The sequence below is a fragment of the Coturnix japonica genome, unplaced genomic scaffold, assembly GCF_054131305.1.
Source record: "Coturnix japonica strain WE unplaced genomic scaffold, WE-NBRP24 Scf040, whole genome shotgun sequence".
Classification (NCBI taxonomy): Eukaryota; Metazoa; Chordata; class Aves; order Galliformes; family Phasianidae; genus Coturnix; species Coturnix japonica.
The window spans coordinates 688,679-715,785 of NW_028188943.1; the positions used below are offsets into that span (position 1 = coordinate 688,679).

The 27,107-nt window shown below is 43.1% G+C and overlaps 1 protein-coding gene across 1 annotated transcript; it reads left to right on the forward strand.

Moving 5' to 3' along the window:
* LOC146752899 (myosin-binding protein C, slow-type-like) lies at positions 1-27,107 on the forward strand. Its single transcript, XM_085531030.1, has 2 exons — positions 1-298; positions 25,298-27,107. The coding sequence occupies exons 1-2, from the start codon at positions 1-3 to the stop codon at positions 25,510-25,512; spliced, it is 513 nt and encodes a 170-aa protein (XP_085387156.1). The 3' UTR covers positions 25,513-27,107.

Here is a 27,107-nt window from a genome sequence, read left to right on the forward strand (position 1 = left end):
ATGTTACTCAAAAAGCAATGTTTTCTTCCAGGAAAACCTACTGAGGTTTCAAAACAGCTGGAGGATAAGACAGCAGCAGCAGGACAGGACATCAGCCTGAGCTGTGAGCTGTCAAAACCGGATTTGAACATCAGGTGGTACAAGGATGGCAAAGCAATCAGAAAAAGCCAGAAGTACGACTTGCAGCAGGAGGGAAGTGGGGCCATTCTGATCATCCATGACTCTACTGCCAAGGACAGTGGGGAGTACCCCTGTGAGACAGAGGACTCCATAACAAAAGCCAGGGTCACTGTGCAAGGTGAGTTGAAAAGCACACTGGGGATGGCATGTAGAGAAGTCGAGGTAAATATCTGCAGCCTGTGGGTGATGTTTTTCTATTCTGTTTCCTTGAGCAGGATCAGTTCTTAGTTTTCAGAAAATACGATGGATTAAAATCTTTTCCTTAAAATAATCTGGAAACCGAATGATTCTCCAGTGTGATGTGGATCTGGGCAGCCTGGTCTGGTGGTTGGTGGCCCCTTGACAGTGGGTTTAAAACTAGATACTCTTTGAGGTCCTTTCCTACTCAGGCCACTCTATGATTCTGTGATCATTCTATGGTTCTATGATCTTGGTTGTTAGTGAGCCAAGAAAAGATGGCAATCTGAATTAGTCTATATTGAATATGTGTAATCAAAACTATATGCAGTTTATCAGATGAGATCCTACCAGCGCATGTATAATGGTATTGAACTTTCCAAGCCAACCAGCCAAATAAACAACAACAGACCCCAAAAGCCCAACAACCAGAAAACAAGAAATGTTCATATCCCAGTGTTTTTGTTAAGTTCAGTGCTCAAGCAAGCAGGAGGGAAGAGCTCCTTCCCCTCTACTCCACACTGGTGAGGCCGTATCTGAAGTAGTCTGCTTATGTCTTCTACTCCCCAGTACAAGAGAGACACAGAGCTGCTGCAGAGTCCACTGCAGGGCCACCAAGAAGATACAGAAGTTAGAGCAACTCTGCTATCAGGAGAGGCTGAGGGAGATAGGGGTGTCCAGCTGGAGAAGGGGAGGAAAGTTCAGATTTTGGAAACCACCACATCAGCTTTAACGGAGTGAACCAGTTCCAAAAGCTGTGTTCCAAAAGCACTGCTAAATAGCCCCTGTGACTCCTCGAGCTTACTACAATAAAAGAACAACACATGGGGTTGTTTAAACGTTGAGGCCAATGCATCCCATTCCTATGGGAGGTAGTGATATGTGGAGGAACTCAGTACAACAGGGTACCTTTGGAAAAGCATGTATAAAACATTAATTGCATCAATCAACAAAATGTATAAGTGAATAACTGTTCAAATCCATTTAGTGCATTTCTTACTTCTGTCACGTTTTTAATTCTCATTATAATACCAATAGAAAAGAAGAAAAGCACTTTTTCAGCAGTCAGTTTACTACAAAAAGAAAATACTTCATTTAAAGCTTTTGCAGCTCCATCTTATCTGTTTCTTTCTCAAGGATTTGATCATGAATTATACATTCCAGCACAACATGAAATATTTAACTGATGCTCTTCAATTCCTTTTCAGCTTCCCAAACAAAGAAATGAGTTTGAGCACAGGAAAATTTGGGTATACAGCTGTGAATCCACTAACGTCCACAGTAGCTTTCCCCTGTTTAGTGTCCAGATCAATGGGACAGGAGCCTCAAAAGACTTCAGGTTGTCAGCACTGCTCTGTGTGCTGTAATTACAGGAGAAATGTGGATGGATTTTGCAAGTATGAATTTAGGCTTGATGCTCTGAAAATATTCCTGTAGATTTCTAAAGGCTAGGAGGGAAATATATGAGGAAAAAGGAGTGTAATGACTGTTACTAATGCAGTGAAGCTATTCTCTTGTTCCAGAATTTCTTCATGCTGTCAGGAAGGTCACAGCACTGTAGTGGGACACCAAGCAGTCAGGGAGGCTACACTCTCAGTGTCCTGGACTCCTTGCCCATACTGTGCTTCTACAGTGCTAGTTAATCCCTAGTGCTGTGCTGAAGAGGTCTGACGTGAAGCAGAGATAATTCAGGTCAGGAGTTGTAAGTGATTGCATTCAATTTAATTTTAATAAGTGCGCATAAGATTATAACTGGATAGAAATAGAAGGTTGATACTATGTAGCTATATACAATATCATTAGCTCTGGCTGTCCAAAGTGTGGAACAGTTATTGATCAGCTGGTATTGCCTTTGAGGAAAAGGACAGAGATCTCTCCTAGATTTCATTTAAGGGCTGACCACTAAGGCAGCATCTCTTTATGGAGATCGCTCCTTTGTGGCAAGACTCAACCTTTTCCATCTTGTCTGAAGGCCTCAGAGTTGATGAGTTTTTCCCATAGATAACATCTGATTATTTATTTACAACTGTTCTTGTGTTATTCCAACTGTACATTACTGTTCTTGTATTATTCTAACCATACATAACTATTCTTGCCTTATTCCAACTGTACATCTGACTGCACAGGGTTCAGTGTAAGTAATGCCCAGAAACCTGAACTTGAGGTACACTTGGGAATTCTCACTGAAATCCCAGCTGATTATTTTTTCCTCTGCAAGATTTCTTGGTATGTTCTTCTTCTTTTCATTCAGAGCCAGGAAGACTGAAGGAGCAAGCTCTTACCTTAGCTTTTGTTGACTTCCACATTTCTCCTCAGGTGGACCAGATTACAGTTAATGAAGAAAGTGACATTAAAACTTCCTCATAGCTTTCTCTGAACTAAATCCAAAGTGTATCTTGTGCAACAGTTGGCTTTACTTGACCTCTTTCTTCCTAACTATAGATATATTAAGAATGTGTCTGTTTGCATCTGCTTTCCAGCACATTTGTTTGTCTGGCTGTCAATACATTGCAGTTTAGATGGCTTGGAAGACATAAATTACATATTTTGCCAGAAATAACAAGAAAGAAAATAGAGTAGATGTTGGATTTCTAGAGTACTAGCAATAACATTTCAGGCAACATCTATCTGACACCTGAAAAATGGGGATGTACTAATAATTTGTGAAAGGCCATTAATCTGCTGTGCTTGCAGGCAGTGGATTTTTGTGGGTGCAGTGCAGCACATCCTCTATGTACCATCTGTTCCTCAGAACAGGTTCACTATAAAGTGAGATGAAGTTGTTCTGGCATGGTGTTTCAAATACAGATGCTCTCAGAGGCAGCTGGGTAGAGGAGGAGGTTCCTATCAGCAATTAATTGGTTACATTAATCTTAGAAGGTATTCTGTCTTTTATGTGTGGAAGGGGGGTGGGGGATCATGGACTACAGTCTATGAATATACTACTGAAGCAGTGCGTTTCTATATGAACTCGGAGGACATCAAGTCAGGCCTTGTTTTGAGTTATACTTGGATGAGGTGATTGGGATAGTGCCTGATGTTATGAGTGTGTCATTCTCTGCAAATCTGTGGGTTCATTTCCAGGGGAAAGCTGAAAATCAAATGTAGCACCTCCTGATTGTGTACAGTGTAATGCTGACTTGTGCTGCATCTGTGTTTTCAGTAAGATAAATGCAATAGTTTTGCTGTTTGCTAGCTAGCATTTTAAAGATAATTCTGGATTTGGATACACCTTTTTTCAGATGTTCCATACAGAAATGCGCTAACAAATTTATTGAGCCATATCCAGTATAATTTGTTCAAATCTACTGACATGAGCGTAGCCATTCTCTTTCACTATTTTACTTACCTTCTACAGCAATTCTTCTTCTGTTAAAGAAAACGTATTCTTGTTGTTCTGGCTGTCTGTATGTATGGCAATTGCACTTCCTTCTGTTTTGGTTTGTTTGTTTGTTTTGCCCGAATGTCGCACATCTGAGAGCCTAATTGCAACAGTAAATCCTCTAACTAATGTGTTGTTTTTGTAATAACTCGTAGGCTTTCTGGTTGTAAATCTTTCCATTCCAAGGCAGTAATATTCCACAATACTCTTGGAAGTCTGTGAAACAGAGACTACCAAAACAGGTTTTAGTTTCTTGGCATAACTAAAGCGATGAGATACTCTTCTAGGTTTCCTCTAGCCTTCTAAATTGATTTCTTCTGCAGATAAAGGGTGGGGGCAGTAGAGAGTTGGTTTAAATTAAACTGGATGTGATTTCAGTGATTTGACAGTTACCTTTTGAATAACAGAATTACAGCTGGATGGCAAAATGCCTCTTTTTTCTGCTGCGATATTCACATCGCAGCTGTGATTATCCAGCCAACATAGCTGTCTATCCGAGGGAGTTCACAACAATTTGCCCTTGAGCCGAGCCGGGGCCGCCCGGGCAATGCGCAGCAGTGCCAGCAGATGGCACTCGTGGAGCGCAGCAGCTCCGGAGCTTCTTGCAAAGGAGAAGAAAATTCCGTCGCTCTGTGCCGGGCTCAGGGCTGGGCTCGGTTCACCGCTGGGAGAGAGCCGGGGTTCTCAGACGGTGCCAATGGCGTTAGGCCGTGTATTTTAATATAGATCGTCTGGTTCTGGGCAGATCGTCTGCCCGAGCAATGCCTTATCAGGCCTTTCTGAGAGTTCATAACATAGTGTGAGCAACTGAACAGGCTGGTAGCCCTTCCAACCAGTGGTTTTATGGTTCTCTTTACTACCTTAAGGAAATAAGGAGAGAACTGTTAGACTTTCATAGGCTATAACTACAAATGCTTGGCTTTGTGTACTCTCTGCTTTGATCTCATTTTCTTAAAATTTGCTTAATTAATACAAGATTTGTAGAATTTAAGTTATGAAATATAATAGTATATGAAGTTTAAGAATATGATTTACCTACAATTTATTTTTTATTATGAGAATTTCTGTTCTTTTCTTCCTAGAATAAACTTCAGGAAAAAAAAACATTTATATTAAATGTAGATTCATTACTAAGTAGAATGTTTACAAGCATTTAAGGTTCATGGAGGATACTGATGTGATGATCCACAATTTAAAACCTATGCACACAATGACACAGAAGCCAGTTATTCCTATAGATACGAAAATAAGGCATGTTCTCTGTATAATTCTGGCTCTGCTAAAATATGCACAGTGTTCCTGAGAATTTTCTATAAGTAATGCCTATGAGAGACAATTGATAATCCTCCAGAAACAGGCTTTAGCTGAAAATTACAGGACCATTAGGAGTGTAGAATCCTGTGTTGAAAGTAGACACATCGGTCTTGCTCTTTGTAGATTAGCATAGTGCCTTTTAAGTCAACCATTAATACCTTATTAAAATATTTACTACTGTTTTGCACACATACTTGAGAGCATTTGTGTCTTTCCAATAACCAGCATTGTTTCATTATGGATTTCTGTGCACAACAGCATAGGTCTGTTTTAATCCTGTTTTATGGATACAGGAGTTCAAGCTCAGATAAATGGGGAAAACCACTTGGCAGAAATGGGGACTGTGGGTGGCCCTTCTGAACACCAGCTCAGTACCAGGTGCAGTGTAAGTGACCAAAGGCCAGTGAGCTTTAATCCAACAGTGCTATCATCAACCAAGCCACCTCTTTGCTGTGGGAGAACAACCATAAGGATGCAGTGTGACAGACACTCCCAAGCCTTTTGCAGGGGCTCTGGGAGTTAAAAGGGTCCTTTGAGCCCAGGAGATACTGTGCTATTCCCACTGTGCCCTTTCATAGACTTATAGAATCACAAGGTTGGAAAGGACCTACAAAATGATCTTTCCAGTGGGAAAAGCTGTCAAGTTGAAGGTTTAACTGGAGAGCTCTGTCTGTCTTGTAGTTACTGTCTCCAAGGAATGTTTCTTACACATCTCCAAGACAGCAAGGTGCTGGGGCAGCAAGGCAAGCAGGGAAGAGAATGATGAGCAACACTGTGGTAGTAGAAAGGTCTGAGTATACGGTGTGGGAGAACAGCTTGTCCACTCCAGCATGGTGAAATGCAATGTCCAGTTGTTCCCTGTCTGTGAATACAGAGTTGTAGTTGACTACATAAAGTCATTTAATTTCATGTCCCCGTCCCAGGAATGTAGCTGTTCTGTCTGTACAAAATGTCCTTAGGTATCAAGATGTATTTGTGTCCCCCAGCTTCTGTTCAAGTTCAGAGCTCATTCCCTTTTGGTAATTTGATGTTGTCAACTGTGCTTTTATTTGTGAATAGCATGATTTTTGAGAACACCAATGGTATTAAAGAACAAAGTTCATGTGGTTATTATATTATGCTCATTTTTAGGCTATGGCTATGTTGCAGAAAAAGTCACCCCCTTCCATAGACTTCAAAGCTGAGCACATGTTCTACAGTGAAGATGCAGGTGCCCAAGTAAAAACCATCTTGGAGGGATGGAAGGCTACCCTCAGGTGGGAGCCTGATGGCAGTGTGGATGTCTGCTGCCCAGGTCCTGACCTGCTTGTGCCAGTTGTTGCCCAGGGCAGAGCTGAGGGCAAGTGCAGTGCTGGTTGCCTGGGAAATACCACTGTTACTGGCAAATTTGCTGTAAGGTCACTCTTTCAAAGTACCCTTTTTTTCTTCCAAACATAAGCTCATGGATTATCAAGATATTTTGTTTAAGTATTCCTCTCTCTTTCTGTTTCTCCCTCAAAAAAACAAACAACAACAACAACAAAAAAACAGCCTTCCTAGAACCAAATTCAAAACAATCAAATGGAATTGTTGAGTAGAAGTATCTCTTCCTGATGCATTTTGATGATGTATTTGTAAGGGTTCAGATTTGTTAGCAACTTTCAGTGGTATCTTAAAACTCATTTCCTTCAAAATCATTGCTTCTCAGTTAGACATGGTCATTTGTGTTGGTTGATATTTTAATTATTTTTATTTTTTTGTTTGTTTGTTTAATCTTTCTCACAGATGCATGAGGCTAATACTAAATCTTGTAGAACAGAATATAGTAACAGCCATGGTATAGAGCAATGCAGATGGAGTCCTGTCTCATGTTGCTGAAAATTAATCATTTATGGCTACTACTACTTGAGACTTGCATGAGATTGCTGTGAGACAGGCCAAGAACATTGGTTCAGCAGCTTCTCTTGGCCTGTTAACCAGTGATAAGCATGACAGGCACACCTGAGGCAGCAGGTTTGGTTGCAGCCTGGAGCAGCTGGTGATCCGGCTGGTAGGAGCCCAGCTGTGCCAGGCAGGGGCTGGGTGGCATGGCCTGGGGCTGACTCCTCCTGACATGTGCTGGGGTGGGAACAGGGACGGGAATAGTTCAAGGGAGAATTTTAATCTGCATAAAATAGGGACTATTTTAAGAATAAGAACCTGTGTTCATAATTTCATTCCCATGAGTGCCTCTTTGCTCATAAATATCTCCTATTTGCATGGAATTGTTTATTGTAATAGCTCTGGTGTTTAGAAGGTACAAATAACATTTCCACTGGGAATAAAGAAGTGTCTTCTCTGACATCTCTAATATCTGCCTTGTCTACTTTTGAACTAAGGAGAAGTATTTTGAGAGTAATTTTTAAATAGTTTTCAACAGCTAATGGGAATTCAGGCTTTGATGTATGAGGGATCATCTCAGTGGTCCATTTGCAATATCAGCTTAGAAAAGATGATTCCCAGCACAGCACCCACCTCTGCTGTGGTGCAGCCCAGTCCCTTCCTCACACTTCTGGGGGCTGTGGCCTCTCCACTGGACCACTGGACTGTACGTGCTCTGTGCCCCCAGTGAGGGATAACTGTACTGAAAGGGGGAGGACAGAAACTCTGAGCCTTTGCTCAGCTGAATGGAGACTGCAGCAGCCTGTGCACAAAGAAGGCAGTGTGCAGGAGTTGTATTTGTGTGCTGTGAGGTGGACCAGAAGTGTTGCTGGGCACTGTTCAGGGTTGATTTGCATCATGATACCAGCTATTTGGCAGTTAGCTTCAATGAACCATTTCTCTGCTGTTGTCTGTTGGTTTAAACTGCAATACTGAATGAAGAAATTGTCTAGTAAATTTATTTATTAGGCCTTTCAAAGCCTAATAACAAAATATGTCAGGCATTAATTTACCTGGAAAGATAATCAGAGACCTTTCATCTGGAGCAGGCAGTCTGGACAGTGTCTGTAAAGTTAATGGGTTATGAAACGAGAAGCTAAGAGGCTGCACAGCTTCAGTCTCTCTAAGGTCCTCTTTGCTGTGAGCAGCACAAGTATGCTGTGTGCCTCTAGAAACACTGCCCAGCCTTCCCCCCTCCTCCACCCCCCACAGCCAATGACAACTTCGGTGGCAGCAGAACTTTTGCTGGCCTGTACAAAGCGGGGGAATTTCCTGAGGTGCCTTTTAATCCACATGGCTCTGACATTTCTTGTCCAGTTTCTGAGCTGTGGGTCCCAGCTGGAGGAACACAGTGCAGTGTGAAGAAGAATTCAGGAGCTGGAGAGATGGGGGCATGGGGTGGCTACTAGGAGGTCAGGGTTCTTACTTCAGACGGGTGGGTGCAGTGTCCATGCAGCCCCAAGCACATAGTGCCCATTGCACTGCATAGCCATGGGGTTCACTGACAGAGCACCAAGGAGCATAGCTGCTGAGATGCATGAAGGCATGCAGTCTCCTCACAGCAAGGTTAAGTGGCACTATGCTTTAGCTTCTTAACTTTACAGTCAGATTAGTGGCTCAGAGGCCCTTAGTGTTTGCTAGACAGAAGCAGAGATTTTTCAGGGCTGCTGTGTACCACACTGTATCCCTTAATGAGCAAAAGCTGCCTGAATCGTTTTGTATATGGGTCCTATCAGTTTAAATGCCACAAGAGTATCTCTGATGTCAGGATCATTGGATCCAGGACTTCTCCCTACAGCAACCCCAACTGCTCCAGCAGTGATATGCACTGTGTAGCCCCTGTTCTCCTGCCACCCCTATGTGTGGTGTCAGCCCCATCCCTGATAGCACCTCATGAGCCCAGATTGGCCATCACCTCCTGCCTCATCTGGGGCCTGTCCTCAGGGGAAGTGCTCTCACCCAGTGCCTTGCTAGGGATGCTCAGTGGTGCCATGACAATGGCTCTGGGCTTCAGTGCCAGCCTATTTAAGGAATGTATTATCTACTTTGGTAATTGGAAGTGTAATGTATTCACTCCCTGCACAGCACAGCTGATGGCTTCATTTGTCACATTCCTTTCTGTGGTTTACGCGGCTGTCACAGTGCAAATAAACCGATTACATTTCTTCAACATTGCTTTCACAAGGCTAGGCTGTGTGATGTGTAAATCAGTAAACAGAGGATGTCTGACTGCTCTCTTATCTTCTGTGGAGCCTCTTTTGATTAGTCTGGATACAGGAGCTAAAACAGGTGTGGAGGCTGTGAGTTGGGTGTGCTTTCTCTTGGAGGAAAAATAGCTGTGTAATGCTGTGGGTGTGCAGCATATGGGAAGAAGTGAAATATGTTGTGTTAAATGAGCCCTACTTCAGCTAGAGGAGATAGCCCAGTTCCAGCTGCTTCTTATGCCAAATCTAAAGGACACAAACATGACATTTTAAAATATGGAATATCTTAAAGAAACAGGAGCAAAATAATATAAAGTGAGGTAAAATAACATATAGATCAGGAACAACAATCCACAGGCCAGATGCAGCCCATGGAACATAGTATAACTATGGAGTTAGAGAAAAATTTCTGCTTTGTTCTGTGTGCTTATACCTCAGGAATGAGAGAAACACTCTGCCCAAGCGTTTGTTAGAAGCAGTGTATGACTGTGATGGAGCCTTCCATTAAGAGTGTTTCTGAAAATGTATTACCATCAGACCATTCTCTGTATTAAATCAATATTTAAACATTCTTTCTCCCTTCTCCAGAGAGTTTTCTCTATTTAAAAAACAAACAAACAAACAAAAACAAACAAACAAAAAACCAAAAAACACCAATGGGAAATTAGTTGATAGTGATCTTATTTTATATGTTCATTTTTCTGTATCTGCAGCACATCAGAGAGCATGTAATGGGCAGCTTTGCTTTCCATTAGCAGTCTGATGAACCGTGCTTGCCAGATGTGTTAGGTCTGGCCTGCAGGTGAGTCCTGCACCCAGTGGGACCAAGCAGTGAGTAGTGCATGGGCCAGGAGCTGTGCTTCTGTATGAAGTGTCTGCTCAGCCTTTCGCTTTGGAGTTACACTTTCTTTGTGGACGTTATTTCACCTTCACTGAAAGGTACACTGAAAGTAGTGATAGCTCTGCAGATATCATTGGAGTTAAAGCTTGAGACAGCTCTGCTGAGTTCAGTAAAAGCTGATCTATAATATTGAGAGGGGTATGTCACTTTCCTGCACTGCTCACAGTGCTTTTCTTTGATTACTGCTAAGACTCCTGGCTCCATTGTCCATTAGCTGACATGTTTGTTTCCTCCCATTTGTACTCTCACTTTGCTGAAGTCTGATCACTTTCTGCAAGCAGATGAACTTCTGAATACAGAGGTCTGATGAGATTTGAGCAGAATGATCTCAGAAACTGTTGCAATCAGAAATGTAAAAATTCTTTCTGCTCAATAAAATCTCATGGATATTGCCTAAAATCCTATAAAACCTGTGAGATTAAAAATGGGACTTCTCTGGCCTCTTCCCCTCTCTTGTAACCAGACTGGTCTGGGTGTGCCAGATCTGACTGCTGGTTCTCATGAGGATCTCAGATACCCCAACTCAGTCTCTTTTCACAGAATCACGGAATGACCTGGGTTGGAAGGGACCTCAAGGTTCATGAAGCTCCAACCCCCCTGCCTGGCAGGGCCACCAAACTTCCACATTTACTAGATCAGGTTGCCCAGGACCCCGTCCAAGCTGGCCTTGAACACCTCCAGGGACGGGGCATCAACAACCTCCCTGGGCAGCCTGTTCCAGGACCTCACCACTCTCCTAGTAAAGAACTTCCCCCTAACATCCAACCTGAATCTTCCCTCTTTTTCAACTTAAAACCATTTTCCCTTGTCCTGCTATTAGTGGTCCTTTCAAAGAGTTTACTCCCCTCCTGGTTACAGGTTCCCTTCAGGTATTGAAAGGCTGCAATGAGGTCACCCCGCAGCCTTCTCTTCTCCAGGCTGAACAAACCCAACTCCCTCAGCCTGTCCTCATAGGGGAGGTGCTCCAGCCCCCTGATCATCTTTGTGGCCCTCCTCTGGACCCTTTCCAAAATCTCCATGTCTTTCTTGTACTGAGGGCTCCACACCTGGACACAGTACAACAGATGGGGCCTCACAAGAGCTGAGTAGAGAGAGATAATCACCTCCCTATCCCTGCTGACCACCCTTCTCCTGATGGAGCCCAGGATACCATTTGCTTTCCAAGCTGCCAGAGCGCACTGCTGGCTCATGTTGAGTCTCTTGTCCATCAGGACCCCCAGGTCCTTCTCTGCCGAGCTGCTCTCAAGGACCACTCCTCCCAGCCTGTACAGGTGCCTGGGGTTCTTCTGGCCCTAGTGCAAAACGTTGCACTTTGCTGTGTTGAACCTCATTAGGTTCACCCGGGCCCACCTTTCAAGTCTGTCAAGGTCCCTCCAAATGGCATCCCTTCCTTCCTCCATGTCAACCGTACCACTCAGCTTGGTGTCTTTTGTGCTAATCCTGTACAGTCCATCTTTTTCTACTTGACTACCTGCCTCTGCATCCTGCCTGCATAGAGCATTGCTCTTGAGCACACAGTTCACGCTATAGAAGAGAGCTAGGTTCAGCTTGTGGGATTTGATGAATGCAGTCTGGAGAGATGCTGCAGTGCTTTCACGTGGCTCCTTGTGACTCTCCTTCTCTTCTCCAGCTGCCAAGGAAGCAATGAGTGGAGAGAGGAGTCCTAGAGTGCCTTGGCCCCCTGCTGGGTGCGAATTCCAGAAGGTGGGGATTGTTCCTCTTCCTTGTGCTCTTTGGTTACTTGTACCTCAGCATTCAGAACTTGAAGTGCCCCTCCCAGCAGATGAGGGGCGGTGCTACTCTGGCTGTGGGACTGTCTGCAGGGTTAGCAGCCTCCCGTGAAGTGCTGGGGTGTGTGAAGTTCTCTCAGTGAAAAAAATCAGCCTTCTGCACTTTTGTGCTGAATATTAACCACGTTTCTGATCATCATAGTTCTGAATCCTACATCTTGTCTCAAAATAAGAAAGCAACAAGTTATTGTTTAAATCGAAGTAAGTAAATAAAATAGAAGCTCTTGCTATGGAAAGAATACTTTTGTTCATTCTCCATAATGCATCTTTTCCTGCTAAGATTAAAAGGTTTTTATGTATCTTCTTCACTTTTCCTTGTGAATTGCCTTTCTCAGGGTCACAAGCTATTTACATATGTATATATATGGGAGGAGGGAAGCACCACTTGTTCTCCAGACATTCACTCTCTTCTCTCATTCCAGGAAATCTCAGCCATGCTTTGCATTTTAGGAACAACACCAGATTTCCAGGAATATTGCAGTGAGTAAAGAGTTTCTTACCACCATAGACTTTGAGGGCACTGGGTTGCCTATGGTCCTGCTCAGCCAGTATCCCATGCACTGGGTTGTTTTCTGTGACTTGGTTCTCCTTTTTGGAATCATAGAATCCTTAGAGTTGGAAAGGATTTCTGAAGGCCATCTAGTTCAACCCCCCCTGCAGTGAATGAGGAAATCCACAGCTAGATCAGGTTTCCCAGGGCTGTCTCCAGGGATGGGACATTTCCTATCCAGATCCTCTCATTTCCAGCCCCGAGGATTACTGCTCTGAGGCTGCACATCCCACTCATCTACCCATGTGGTATTTCTTCTGGCACATCACTTCGGGTTTTCCCTGAACCTGTGTCCTAAGTATGGTTCTCCTACCCCATGGACTCTGGGCATTGCTCTGTGTGCTCACATCCCAAGTGCTGTGTCTGCATATGCCCCAGAGCCCCCACTGCTCCTGGGCTCCCCTCCAGTGACAGGACAGTGGGGACTTGACTTTGCCATGGATGTGACTGCATCTCACAGGAAGAAGTCCATTCATGCTCCTGTCATGTACAGTGCTAAATAAATTTGGGAGTTGCTCAATAGCTCAACAGAATGACAGCCTTTTTCCTTAAAGATAGATATTGCCTTTAATCAGGTGCTCACTTGCTTTGCTTGAGTAAGCCAAACTCATTCCAAGAACAAAAGGGCTGCCATTGCAATAGCCTGGCTTTTCAATTTCAAACTATCTGCAGATTACAGAATAAATGAAATATTCAGTATACACAAATACTATACAGAATGATATGATACAGACCATTTCATTTTCTTTCATCCTTTTCTAGCTTACTGGCTTTTATGTAATGGGTAGACCTACATCAAAAGCCACGCTCAAGTAAGAACAAACAAATACTTAAAGCACACATTACACATGGCATTCCTAAGCCTTCTGTAAATGATACAGAGTTATTCTTTGAAGAACAGAGAGGCAGTCTAATAAACTTCTCTATGAGACCAGACCATGACACGGTGACAGAGAGGCATTTTTGAGTGCTTGGCATATGTAAGATACCAGCTGCCCTTGGGGGAGCATGTGTATTTGACAACAGAAATAAGGGCAGTCTTTGCTGCTAGGACCCTAGGACACAGTGCAATGTGCATCTTCCAACTCTTTTTAACCGTATCTGTCACTCCTTCAGTAAGGAGATGTGAGCTCCATCTCAGGCAGCACCGCACTGCCAACTTGTCAAGCAATCTCTCATGGTCCTCTTGTAGTATCCCTTACACCTGGGACGTGTATTCAGTCTCTGAGGGACTACTTCATTGACTGTCTGTCTCTGCCTGAACATCTTTTCTGCCTGTCAGGGTGCTGGCAGTCTGGGGTATTTCCTGCTGTGACCATGAGATCCTGCTCATCCCCAGGTGGGGGCATATCACTGCAGTCTGACTGCGACCCACTTGCTCTGTGGGTCAGGAGCCAGACATGTATTTAGAGCAGTGTTTGGGAAGGACAGAAGCTCTGGTCAGAAGTGCTATGGGGGACAATACCAGGCCGACTCTCTGAGTATGGGATATACCCTGCAGCTGGAAAACTGACATTCATCCAGAAGGAAAACATCTGAGCAGTTTGCCCAGCCTGTGACACTGGAGGAATGTACACTGCTCAGTGCCTTTGGGACTCAAATGTGATCCATACTGAGTCTGACCAGTGGCTCATCGTGTTGACGCAGAAGCTCTTCTGTTCATATCTTCTGGCTCATTAAGTCCAGACAGTCACTGACTGCAGCTGTAACCCTTCTCTACTTTCATTCCTGTGGGAATCTCTTAGTCAAACATAAAATTTCAGCATTATACAACCAAACTTCATTGTTAGTAAGGCCTGTACAGTAATGCTTATGTTTTCTTAAAATATATGTATGAGTTCTCCCTTATATACACTCATTCCAGTCATTCATAGTTACTATTAATGATTCAGCATTTTTCTGTGGTTTCAGGCTTTCCATGCCACCCATGCTATTTGCCAAACTAAAGTCACTGCTACTTTTTGCACCAGAGACTATGCTACATATCCTGTGGCCAGCCCGCACTGCCATTTAGACCACCTGCTCCCAGTCTGTTCTAGAAGTTTCCCACAATGTCACAATTGCCAGTATGAGAAGGATCTCTCTTACAGCACAGCAAAAACTTCAGAGTTTTTATTACAATATTTCAAATGTGAAACAAATCTCTCCAAGTGGGAAGTGACCTCATCCCCTGATGTGAGTCCCCTCTCCCTTGGCACATGGTGGTTCCCTGGGGCATGTCCTTGCCACCAAAGTTCAACCGCTCTTTCTGTATCTCCAGAGACTGTCCCAAAACTACTCATTGCACATTAGTATCAGCTCTCCTTCCAGCATCAAAGTGCAGATGAATCAGCCGGGCTCTTCCTAGGAACTCCCATCTCTCTTCTCACTTCTTAACCAAGTTGAATTTTAGTTCTGATCATGCTTCAGTGTCCACAAAAACGTGATGAAATATCGTTAAGCTGTCTGAAATTGAGTTTTATTTTGCTTTCAGAGGGTACTTTGGAAAATTTTTCTTTATCTTTGTCAGCCTTTGTAAGTAGTTGAATGACAGCTTTACCTGTCTCCTGTGATGCCTTGCAATGTGACATGCTCCCTGTGAAGTGCTTTTCTCAGAACTATTATCCTGTATGGTACAAATCACACACTTTATGCCCAGCACCTCCTCCTACTCATGCCATTTTCTCTTAATGCTAGCAGGTCAGACTGTGTCCTGGATGTTATACCTTGTCTGTTGTGTTCCTTCCACCCAAGATATCTGTTCTCATCTCTGATTCCAGGACCTCAGGTCCATTCTCCCTTGTTCCTGATCATCTGTCCAAAGCATAGCCATTTCTGTGTTTCTTACAGCCTGCATCCCCTCTTTAAATGTTGGGCAACAATATCCATCATCCATTCAGCTGATGTCCTCAGGAAATAATCATACATCTGTGGCCACTTCACATCATTTACCTTCTAACTTTCTAGATATCATTGCTAAATTCTCACTAATTCATTTCTTCTACCGTTGTGTAAAAGTGAACATACATATTACGGCATCTCCCTGCTCTTTCCCTTCCTTTCCCCACCATTAATTTCATTTCCCTCAAGCCCAGAGGGAAATGCTGGAAGGATGCACCTTCCTGTGAATGTGCCCATGACTCTCCTAAAGCTTGCCTTGTACCAGTCTCAAGTCCTTCATTTCTTTCCTTTTCTCATTGCATCCTTACATTACTCCCTTAAGAGGGTCCTGGTCACCCAAGTCTCCACATTATGTCTTCACATTTCATCAGTCTTCTTTGATCTGTGCTAGCTGGCATCTAGCATTGTCAGTCCTTTCTGGTTTACTTCTTGTAGTCAGTCCTCCTCTTTTTTGGCTATGACATCTAATGGGTCACCCAGTCTGCTCTGATTTATGGTATCTCTCTCCATAAAAGGTTGTGGAAGTGGCACATAACTCCATAAGTAATCCCATTCATCAGAGCAGAGTCAGAATAATCACCTATTTATCTCCTATTCAATAGACTTGCTACAGCACTCATTATGAATTCATTTAAACTGATGCACAGTGTCCCATTATGCACTAATGGTGATAAGAAACATGACAAAACAAATGCCATTTTAAAATTGGGAAATGAATCTGTTCAGCAAGATGTATAACTATGGCTACTCATGAATTCTTACTCTTGCAGTCTTCTGCAGCACACACCTTGTTGTCTCCTCATACCTGAGCTGTACCCTGCTATGATGCTTCTGGCAGAATCAAATCCCCCCCTGCCATGGCTACCAACACATGTTGCGGCTGCATGACTCCTGCATTCCTACAGCCCACCCCTCAGCACAGCCCCTGTGCAGAGCTCCCACTGTTGCAGTGCTTCTCTCATGACTCTGTAGCACCAGCACAGCCTGAGTCCTTGGTGCTGGGGCTGGGAATTGCCCAATGACTGTGGCCATGCTGAGCGCCCTGACTGTGCTGCACTGCACCATGCAGTCCTGGTATGGCTCTGAATGTTCTTCAGGTCTCTCCCCTGTTCTTATCTTCAGGAGGATGGACTTTGTAGGGCTGTTAAATCTTCCTCTGGCACACCTTTGAAGCCATTACTTCTCATCCTATCACTAGTTAGCTGCTTCTGCTGAATAGTTTTCCTAAGGCAGTGGTTCGGCTCTGTAATGTAGTGCTGCAACCTTCTGTAGAAACAGCCCAAAGGATCCCAGCCATGTGTATGACTGCCCAAGAAGCTGATGTCTGGAGCGGTAGGATGAGTCCAGGAGCTTGTGGAAATCCTTGCCTTGCCATGGAGCCATATGTTTGAAGACTTTGATCACAGCTTTGCGGGGAAAAAAAAAAGCACACTGGGAGATGATGGCGAAAAGATTTCTTCAGAAAAAGAAGCATGTGTAGAACAACCCCTCCTCTCGTTATGTTGCTGATGCTCTGGGTGCCCCTGTTCATGCCGAATTGTTCTGGAAATCAGCCCTGGATAGGAGTGTGTCAGAGGCCAGCAGACCCAGCACTGCTCAGGGGGTTCAAGCCTCTGCCAACCTGGTACAGATAGTGGGGCTGCTAGAATGTGTGATCCCCCTTTCCCCATCCTTCTCTCCCCCCCCCCCCCAGCCATGTCTAGGCTGTAGGAACAGCAGTGGAGTTGTTGTTGTACCTGTAATGATAGTTCTGACCCTGGATGTCCCACCGCTCACTGGCTGCAGCATCTCCTCTTCAAACTTCTGACTTCTAAGGGCTTTGGTTCATGTGGAAACTTCTCTCAGAGGTCTTGATGAGGAGCAAGTTGGATGCAGTCCCAGAATAGCACCACTAACAAAAGCTCTCACAAACAGCCAACCAAAATGCATCCTGAAGTGAGATCACAGAAATGATGCAAAGCAATCAGATGAGAGACATGGCCATAAAGAGCTGTTAGATTTTTAGAACAGAGCTTCCCTTTGCCTCAGAATAGCAAGAGGATTGCTTTACATGTGCATGTGGCCTTGTAAAATTCCAGTATCTGGGAGTTGTGTGTGTTTAAAACTGCACGAGCAATGCAAGGCGCAGTGCCAGCTTTCAGCTGCATTAAATCAACAGGTGGGTGTGCAGTGCAGGGCCTCCCCAGCTGGAACCACCTCCTCAGAGCCTGTCCTGAGCTGCTGTGTCTCCACCTGGAGCCCAGGGCAGGATCCTGTGCTCAGCCCTGCTCAGGAGGACTGTCCCCTTTGTTCACAGTACTTTGTCACAAAGCCCAGTGACCCATCCAAGCCCTCGTCCTCCAGCCCAGCACACTGTCTGTGTGATACAGACGTGCTCCTCGTGGCCATTCACAGAGGTTTGCTCCAAGTCCTCAGCTCCAAATGCAAATAAACAATTATAAGTCATCAATATGTCTGATATCATGGAATTCTTGGCTGGCAACAGCTATCCTGTGTTGTATAATTGAAAGAAATGCAATGGAGTGTTATTTAATAGGTAATCAATCAGTGCTGTACTTGTACACCTGAGCTAATCAATTACTGCAGGAATGCCAGTGCTGGCCACCTGCTGGGAAACCACCTGTGTACATCAGGGCACCAAAATGCTCCCCTGCTTGTTGTGGGTTCATTAACAAAATTTCATGAAGAAATCTTATGTTCATAGATGCCAGTCATCTAATAAATGTTGTAGAGTTGTTTCTCAATCTAAGCTTTTTAATTTTTATTATTCCATAGAAAGTCTGAAAATGTAATAAAAACAGTTTAATAATTCTAAACAAACAAATGAACAAACAAACAAACAAACAAAAAACCTAAAATGGTAATTCAATGTTCCTGACTTGCTTTAAAAAGATCCCAGATTTAAGAAGTAATTAAAAAGTGCAGGAGAAAAAAATACATCCTAGAAAGCCCATCTGTGCTTTGCAAAGTGGCCTCGTTGGTTCTGGGCTGTGTCCTTCAGTCCTGTGCTTTGGGTGCTGGGTGCCTGCCCAGAAGGTGTTCTACAGTCCACTACCTGCATCTCATCATGTGCATCCCACCTGAGCACTGGGATTCTACAGCCCTCTGTATTGCTATTTTATTTATAAAATGTTACCAATAAAGCCAGAAGCTTCAAACAGATTAGATTCATTCATCCAGCCTTCACACAACGTTGAATTACTCACACAAACCAGGCTGTCTGAGGCAACGACAACAATGTTTTCACAAATTGTTTAATTAGACAACTTCTGGGCAATTTCTTCCAATGGTTTCACTTCCCCTGCCCACAGATATTCTGGTGCTCACCACATCTGTCATAACAACCCTTCCTGGATGCTGGAGTTTTGGGGCCAAGCCCAAATTTTTTATTTATTTTTATTTTTATTTTTTGCTTTGAAGGACAAAAAGAAGCATAAACAGCAAAGAACCTTCTTTATTTTTTCCTTTTTTTCCCCCCCTTTTTCTTATTCTTTTCCTTTTCTTTTTTTTCTTTTCCTTTTTTTTTTCTTTTTCTTTTTTCCTTTTTTCTTTTTCTTTTTCTTTTTTTTTCTTTTTCTTTTTCTTTTTCTTTTTCTTTTTCTTTTTCTTTTTCTTTTTCTTTTTCTTTTTCTTCTTCTTTTTCTTTTTTTTCTTTTTCCTTTTCTTTTTCTTTTTCTTTTTCTTTTTCTTTTTCTTTTTCTTTTTCTTTTTCTTTTTCTTTTTCTTTTTCTTTTTCTTTTCTTTTTCCTTTTTTTTTCTTTTCCTTTTTTTTTTTCTTTTCATTTTTTTCCTTTTCTTTTTCTTTTCTTCTTCTTTTTTTAAGGAACAAATTATCATCATTTTGTTTGCTTAGCTGAGAACTCAACCAAGGTCTGGCGGGCAGCTCTGAGGGCACTGCAGGGGACTCCAGGCTCAGCTTCATCACCCCAGGCTCAACCAGAAATCCAAGGTCCCTCCTGCAGCCACAGCCATGAGTCACTGATGTCTTATGCAAGAAAATTCCTCTTCCCATTTTAAACTATGGATGAGAATTTCATCAGAGGGAAGCAGCTTCGGAACAGACGTTCTCACAAACTCATTCTTTGGCTCTATCTGTTTCCAATGAGGCTTTACAATCTGCCCTTCCAATAGTATTCCCATCTTGTTTGGTGGCTTTTATCCAAGTTGGTTAATAATTTCTGTTATCGTCCTTCGAGCCTGAACAATTTTAGCTCCTCCAAATCCCTTGTTGTTCCTTATTAAGACACTAGCTACTACTGGAGAAAGATGACTGATTACAATAGCTGTAGGCAGAACTCATGCTGATTAACAAATCACTTGAAAATAATATGCTTTTTAGCCATTAGAGTTATTAATAGTATGTTTGCTCCCTTTCTTGGGGCATTTAATGCTCAAGGAATTAGCCAATCTGGAGAGTAAATCTTTTAGTTCATAGTGGACACCAAACTCAATCTGTCTAGCTGGAATGGGACTATACACTCATTTTCTTTTCAAGACTCCACAGAATTTGACATTTTAGTAGAAACTTAATAGCTTGCAGTAATTTTTTTTACTACCTGCAGCAAGATTAGCTGCTAAGATAAGGAGCTGATGGAGCTGGTGAGTGACAGGGCACGTTCACCTCATTTAAAATATGCATAGGGGAAGGGAAACACTTTGGTACAGAAGTGCTGCTGCTGCTTCCCAGGCATCCAACGACCCTCAAAAGACACTGCCGTCGCACTGAACCTTGCCTATGGGAGCCTAGTCAGAGAGACAGCAGGTGTTTCTAAATGAAATCTCCATGCTGCCTGATTTTAATGGGTCCTTTACTTTGTAAAACCAAGAATTATTAATTAATATTTATACTTTGTTTACGAGTTAATGGGTAACTGGCTTGGGTAAGATCCCTGGATGATCTATCAGTTCACACTGGGAGTAACTGTCATGCAGAACAAGCAATGCTATTAATCAACACAAAGCAGAAGATCACATGGAGGATATTCTTTCTTGCTCTCTTTTTCAGTTTTTTGTCTCCCTCTTTGTTCTCTCCCTCTGTGCACTGTATCATAGAGTGATGGGTAAGACTGTATTTCAGCCTCTCTTGAGGAATGGTTTTGTGGTAAGGAGCCCAACAGCCTCTGGTGTCAATGCTGCTCAACAACCAAAGTTAGTTAATGTGTAGGAAGAAAACAAGTACCTCTGGCATAGGTGTGGTCTCGCAGTGCAGAGCAATGTTCACAATAAAATGGCTGTCTGGGATAGAATGGGACTGTTCCCATATGATGAAACAAATATAGGTCTAACCTGGCATAAAAGTCTACAGCAATTAAACAAGTGGCTGTTCATTTTGGTCTTTTAAAGAATTTCATCGTATCCTGATGCTGTAAGCCTTACCAGGAAACTCAGTATGTGAAAACGGAGGAGTAATGCTTGATTTGATTTGATTTGACTTGATTTGATTTTTTTTTTATACTGATTACTGTGAATATCACTATGCATTTGAAATACCTATATTTGAATTGCATTAATCTGCAGAGTGTTTCTGAATCTTTTTAAAAATCTAGCAGTAAAATAATGTCTGCTTGGCATTTAATAATGTCAGATACAACAATAAATATTCACTTAGGATGACTGTTTTTTGCACTGTTCTGTCCATCAAAATATGAACAGAAAATGTGTCCCATTAGTGCAGAAAATGTCTGGAAAAGATACTCCCTGATTAAGGCAGATGTGTCTGCTGATGGTTTGATTTGGAACATGGATTGCTACAAATGAGTCACATTCCTGGGAAGGGGATTTAACGCTCAACAGGTTCAGGCTCCAGGCTTTCCTCTGGCTCAGTCTCACTGCTCTCTTTCTGCTTCACACTTCTTTCGTACACAACAATTCAGTTGTCCCTTATTAAGAGTGCTCCCTCTGTCAGTTCTTCCTCAAGTGCATAACCTTGCTACGCCCAATCATATTAAAGAGTGACTGAAATGGCTTTGCTTTCCATCACAAAAACAGCTGCTACATCAGTTGTAAAATCCTGTCATTTATCTTTTCCCATTTCTATCATCTTATTCAATGCATGAGACAGACACAAATGCTCTGTATTATAGATATTAATAAACCTCCAAATTCTGTGCTATTTCCATGCTGGTTAAACATGGAGTAATCCTTAAATGGAAAAATAAAGCAAGATAAATGCAACCAAAACTCAGAAAGCCAAGGTATACAGCTTTTGTCTATGTACAAGCAAATCTTCATCCAAATGGCTTAAAGGAAATAATAGTGATATGCACATTCCATGCAATCATCATAAAAAAGAAACTGTACAACAGAGCATTTGTCAGAAATCACTGTGAGTAAATGACGACTTTCAGGAAAATCAGAAACATTCTTTGCTATAGTCACTGTCTAAAACTGAGGAATAGAATGAGATGAAATGAAGCAAACCAAGAGATCTCCAATGGAAGTTTTAAAACATTACAGCTAAAAGCAGAAGCTGAAATAATGAAATGAAACTGGTCAAACCCTAGAATTAGAGATTATGTGATAGAAACACATTTTGTTAGATTGTGGGTGACATGCAAGCCTGATTTCTTTTAGTTCTATTATAAGAAACATCACTGGATTCAAAATATCTTGGTGTGGTTTTCAATCATACTTCCATTTTACAGATAGATTTTCAGTTCAATACTCATGGTGTCCTTTGAGAAACGAGCAACTACATAGCTGATGTATACATATTTAGTATGCACATGGCAATCAATTCTGGAGGGGCTGGAATTACATGATCTTGAAAGGTCCCTCCAGACAACTGTTCTGTGATTCTATGATATATTCTAAGTATACAAATACACAATAATTAAATGTTTATATAACATGTGTAATATATACGTATATTTAAGAACAGCAAATCACACACAAAAAAAATGTTAGACAAATTTTGGAAGAATGCAATTCCAGTCCTCTGCTCAGATGTGGCCAGCCTGGAGGTTTGCTTCCACTGCAGACGTGGGCCAGTCCAGCTCCGACTCTGACTGGGGATGGAGAACCCACAGCTTCCTTGGGCTCTGGCAGAGTGCCTGGCCATCCTCTCGCCAATAGCGTCATCTTGTGCCTGCTCAAAATGTACCTCACTTCAGCTGTGCCCTCTGTCTCTTCTATGTCCTTCCATGTCCATCTGCCAAGGGCCTGGCATCCCAGAGGGCAACTGGATAGAGGAATAAAATACCCATTCTACACCTCTCACCCAGCTGCCAATACTCATTCACGCAGCATTGCTTCACGCCACCCATTGCCCATCATGCCTTGGTCTCTAAGTGCTACAAATTAGGAGGTTTTTGAAAATGCACAAGGGCATAGATGTTGAAAATATGTACCATCGCTTGGCTAGCAGAGCTCCAGTTAAGCCTTTTGTGTGTTTCTGTAATACACAGATTTTGTAAGGTAAAGGACGATTTGCACTTTCCCTAATAGCTTACTGGTAGTTTGTGTTCATGGCTAACACACACCACAAAGATCTCTCCAGCTGCTTGTCATATCTTTGCAGGCATTGTTTAAAGGATGAACTGTACTGAATAAGTTTCATTCTGCATACATTATTCATCAAAAAAATATTACTTCCATGAACTGCGATTAGTACAGTTGCTGTCCATAGACTTCAGTGTATTTTGCCATGAATTTTTCTATAGCTTTTCAAAGAATACACAGTTCCAGGGTTCTTTTTCTCTGTGCCTTTTTTAAACTTCCTTCAACAATCACTTGTAGCTGGTGATATGTTTCCATTGAAAACCATATTGTGATACAAAGCAGTGTGACAGCTGCAATTTTACACAACATGAAATATCAGCTGAGGAAATTACAAAGAGCATTTCCCTGAAACCACGATTTCAAGAACAAATCAATTACCTCAGTGAAGCTGCTGCTCAAAAATTAAACAACCCTGATTATCCTCAAGTAAAGTTCAGATCTGAGGAACTCACGCTGAGGCCCACTTGGAGTTAGCAGAAAATCGTTATTCTAGGGTAATTGCAAGGAAGGAAGGTTGCGATCCCACACATGTTGATAAGGAAAACCATTATTTATTACAGCTGTTTGTCTTGCTCCAATTCATAGGAAGGAGAGGAGGTTCTTTGATATATGTATACCTGACATGAGATTAAGAAACAAAGAGTTCAAATGGTGGTCCAACCAGCTTATTACAAATCTTAATCAGGGAGATGGGGAAGGGGAGGACTGGCAACTATTATGAATTAGGGTGATGGGGAAGGGAAAGTGGGCAATAGGAAATATAGGAAAGAAGCAAAAATTGCATAAAGCAGGGATAGTCACCACCAAGACCTAGCAGTATTCTGTTGCATGCCATTGCAATGCCCCAAGGCAAAAGTGCAGGGAAGAGCAGCAGCAGAGTGGCTGGCCTTAGGCAGCAAGCAGGTAGAGACAGAGCAGGCCCAAGAGGAAGGGGCAAGTTTCAGGTAGCAGGCCCAGGAGAGTCTATCAGCATGCAGGAATCATGTTGTGAAGCACCTGATGTCATGTTTATTGGTCCCTTTTTTATCCTTCTTCTGCCAATGTGGTATTCCTGGGTACTTGGGTAAGAGCCATGTGCAGAACCCCCGAGATGGCATCTCCCTTGAGAAAAGACTGCTTCCCAGCCACTAAGCTGTGGCTTATCTCTTTCTCTGTCGTTGCCTTTGGACTGCAAATCTTCAGACAAAATATTTCATCAACTCTGACTGTGATTTGCCTGGACTTGTCCATATGTGTCCCTAGGTTGGATATTAGGAAACATTTCTTTACAGAAAGGTTGTTAAATACTGGAATAGGCTCCCCAGGGAGGTGGTTGAATCGCCATCCCTGGATGTGTTTAAGAGCCATTTGGATGTGGTGCTCAGGGATATGATTTAGCAAAGGGTTGTTAGTGTTAGGGTGCTATTGTTAGGCTGCTGTTGGACTTGATCTTCAAGATCTTTTCCAACCTGGGTAATTCTATGATTCTATGATTTAGACAAAGGATTTCTCAACCCTTGACCAGGACTTGTCCATCTGTGTCCTCAGCAAACTTTGAGACAATGGTGTGAAAGAATAATCTCTTACACTGTTTTATAGAGGTCCTCAGATGAAACAATAACAGAAATGTATTAGTAGTCTTTGTGTTTAGTTATCCCTCAAGGCAGCCCTATGACTCCCTCATAGCAGCTCCTCATGTCAGAATGCAGCTCCATGGCAGCCTAAAGCTCCCCATGGCATCCCTACAGCTCCTCATGGCACCCTGCAGCTCCTCACAGAGAGTGGAGGGGTAGCACTGAGCTCTGCTCTCTGACAGCCACAGGGTCTGAGGGAACACATGGAGCTGTGTCAGGGAGGGCAGGTGGGGGTGAGGGAAAGGCTGTGCCCCAGAGGGTGGTGGGCATGGCACAGCTTCCAGGGCAGCAGGCACAGCCCCGAGCTGCCGGAGCTCAGGGAGTGTTGGGACACCACTCTGACACCAGGTCTAGGTGGTGCTGTGTGATCCCTGTGGGTCCCTTCCAACTTGGAACCTTCTATGTCCTATGGTGACCCCACCACGCAGCTCCCCACGGTCCTGGCACAGTGGCTCTCTGTAGCACCTGCCCCTCAAAAAAGCTTTCCCAAATCTCTGATATTTTCATGGAAAGAAACCCACGCAGTTCTCAAGCACCTCTGTAACACGTTCCTCCTTATGCTGTTCTATCAGCCAGCTGCAGAAATCCCAGCTGCTGCGGATGCCTGTGCCAAACGATGACCATGCCAGTGATTGTAATCTGAAGTTTGGGCTGTGTTCTAGTCTTGCTTATTTTGCACTGAATACATGAAGGTATAGTCTGCTTCTGTCTTAATTAACATCAGGAAATTTACACTGTTCCCTTTTCACAAAAGGAGAAAGAGAATCACTTTTACCTAAGGTAAATTAGCATGACTTCAGTGAAGCTAATTAAGTTATCCCTAAATTATGTGCAGAAATCAAGGGAAGCGCTTTGTTCTCCCTAGAAGGCTGTCTGTAAAAACACACTGCTTTTTCTCTTTTCTTAGGCTTTCTGCAAAATTACTCCTGGGGAGCCCAAATGGCTCCAACTGCCAGGAGACAACCAGCACTGACAGCTCCTGCAGCACTGAAGGCAGCCATGCAGCCATGCAGAAATGCAGCCATGCAGAAATGCAGCACTGCTCCTTGGCCACTTTGTGTGAAGTGCTCAGGCACTGCCCCCGTCAAACACAGCTCTGTCTATGAGCTCAGCAGCCAGTGATGAAACTCTGGGAAGAGAAGCTGCCTAAGATCCCTTTTATATTCTTGGCAATCGTATTTTGAATGTATGAATTTTCACTCAGTCAAAAGCACCGATACACACTGCAGGTGTGTATCACAAACAGGTTGCTGTTTGTCTCCCAAACAGAAGGTTGTGTTGAGTTATGGAAGTAAAAAATACGTATATGGTACTGTATCCGGTTCTTGAGTACTGTATCCAGTTCTGGGCTGCCAGTACAAAACAGACAGGGATCGTCTGGAAAGAGTCCAGCTGAGGGCCACAAACATGATAAAGGGCCTGGAACATCTCTCCTATGAGGAAATGGGTGACCTGGGTCTGTGCAGCCTTGAGAAAAGAAGACTCAGAGGGGATCTGATTAATGTTTATAAGCATTTAAGTGTGGGAGATAAAGGCACATGGCCACCATCTTTTCATTTGTCTGTGTGGACAGGACAAGGGGAAATGGCCACAAACTGGAGCATAGGAAGTTCCACACCAATATACAAAGGAACTTCTTCACAGTGAGGGTGATGGAGCACTGGAACAGGCTGCCCAGGGGAGTTGTGGAGTCTCATTCTCTGGAGATATTCAAGACCCATCTGGATGCCAACCTGTGCAGCCTGCTGTAGAGTGCCTGCTTTGCAGGGGAGCTGGATTCGATGAGCTCTGCAGGTCCCTTCCAACCCCTACAATTCTGTCATTCTGTGACATCTGAAAATGGGGAAGGGGCTTACAAAAATGAAATAACGATTGCATCTTAGGGATGTAGTTGCTGGCTGATACAGCTAGAACACTTGTCATGATAATTCTACACACAATTCTACAAGTTAATTTTGCTCGTTGCTGTTCAGCATAAGTCTGGGAAGCGACCCATTTAAAAAAGATTCTGTGCCAAATGAAATAACCCTCCTTGGAATTGCAGCTGCTCTTTGAGAGTGTGACGTGAGTGGCATGGTGAGGGCTGCAGCAGGGCCGGAGCTGCTCTTGCAGGACCTGGGGCTGCCCCTGGGGGGTGTTGGAACCCTGGGTCTATTCACCTTAATTACTCCATCCTAACCACAATACAGTAAGACACAAACCAATGGCAGACACTGTTCCATACCTTGTTTGTTCTGGGTACGTATAATGACAGGACAATACAAAGGGAAAGTCAGTTAAAAAATGAGGGAACAGAGTAAGAAGAAGTGGCACAAGAAACACTGCAATGGGGGGAAATCTTTACAATAAGCAGTTTAAAAGGACATGAAAATAAAAAAAAAAATGTCCCCATCAGCAGAGTATAAATCACAAGTCAACCACTTTAACTCCAGGAACTGCTTAAATTGAAGTATATGTTTGAAAAGAGTTGTGAATCCTTGAAAAAAATGAGTTTACTGAGAGTACGTGCATTAAATAGTTGGCAAGAGACTGCTTAATGTGTTACACTTATAACCATAATTGCACATAATTCTGTAATTAATTTCATTGCGCGTGTGACACTATACATGCCAAACATAAGTGCTTGTGTGCAGATGCACACTGCTTATAACGTGGTCATTAATTCCCCCACTGTTGACAATCAGCTCATGGAAATAAACTGCCAAATCCCAGTAGGA

Bases quoted from the DNA above. Each gene is read 5' to 3' on its own strand.
- LOC146752899 (XM_085531030.1), top strand. From the start codon at position 1: ATGTTACTCAAAAAGCAATGTTTTCTTCCAGGAAAACCTACTGAGGTT. The intron at 299-25,297 runs GTGAGTTGAAAA...CTCTTTTCTTAG, and splicing joins AGCCAGGGTCACTGTGCAAG to GCTTTCTGCAAAATTACTCC.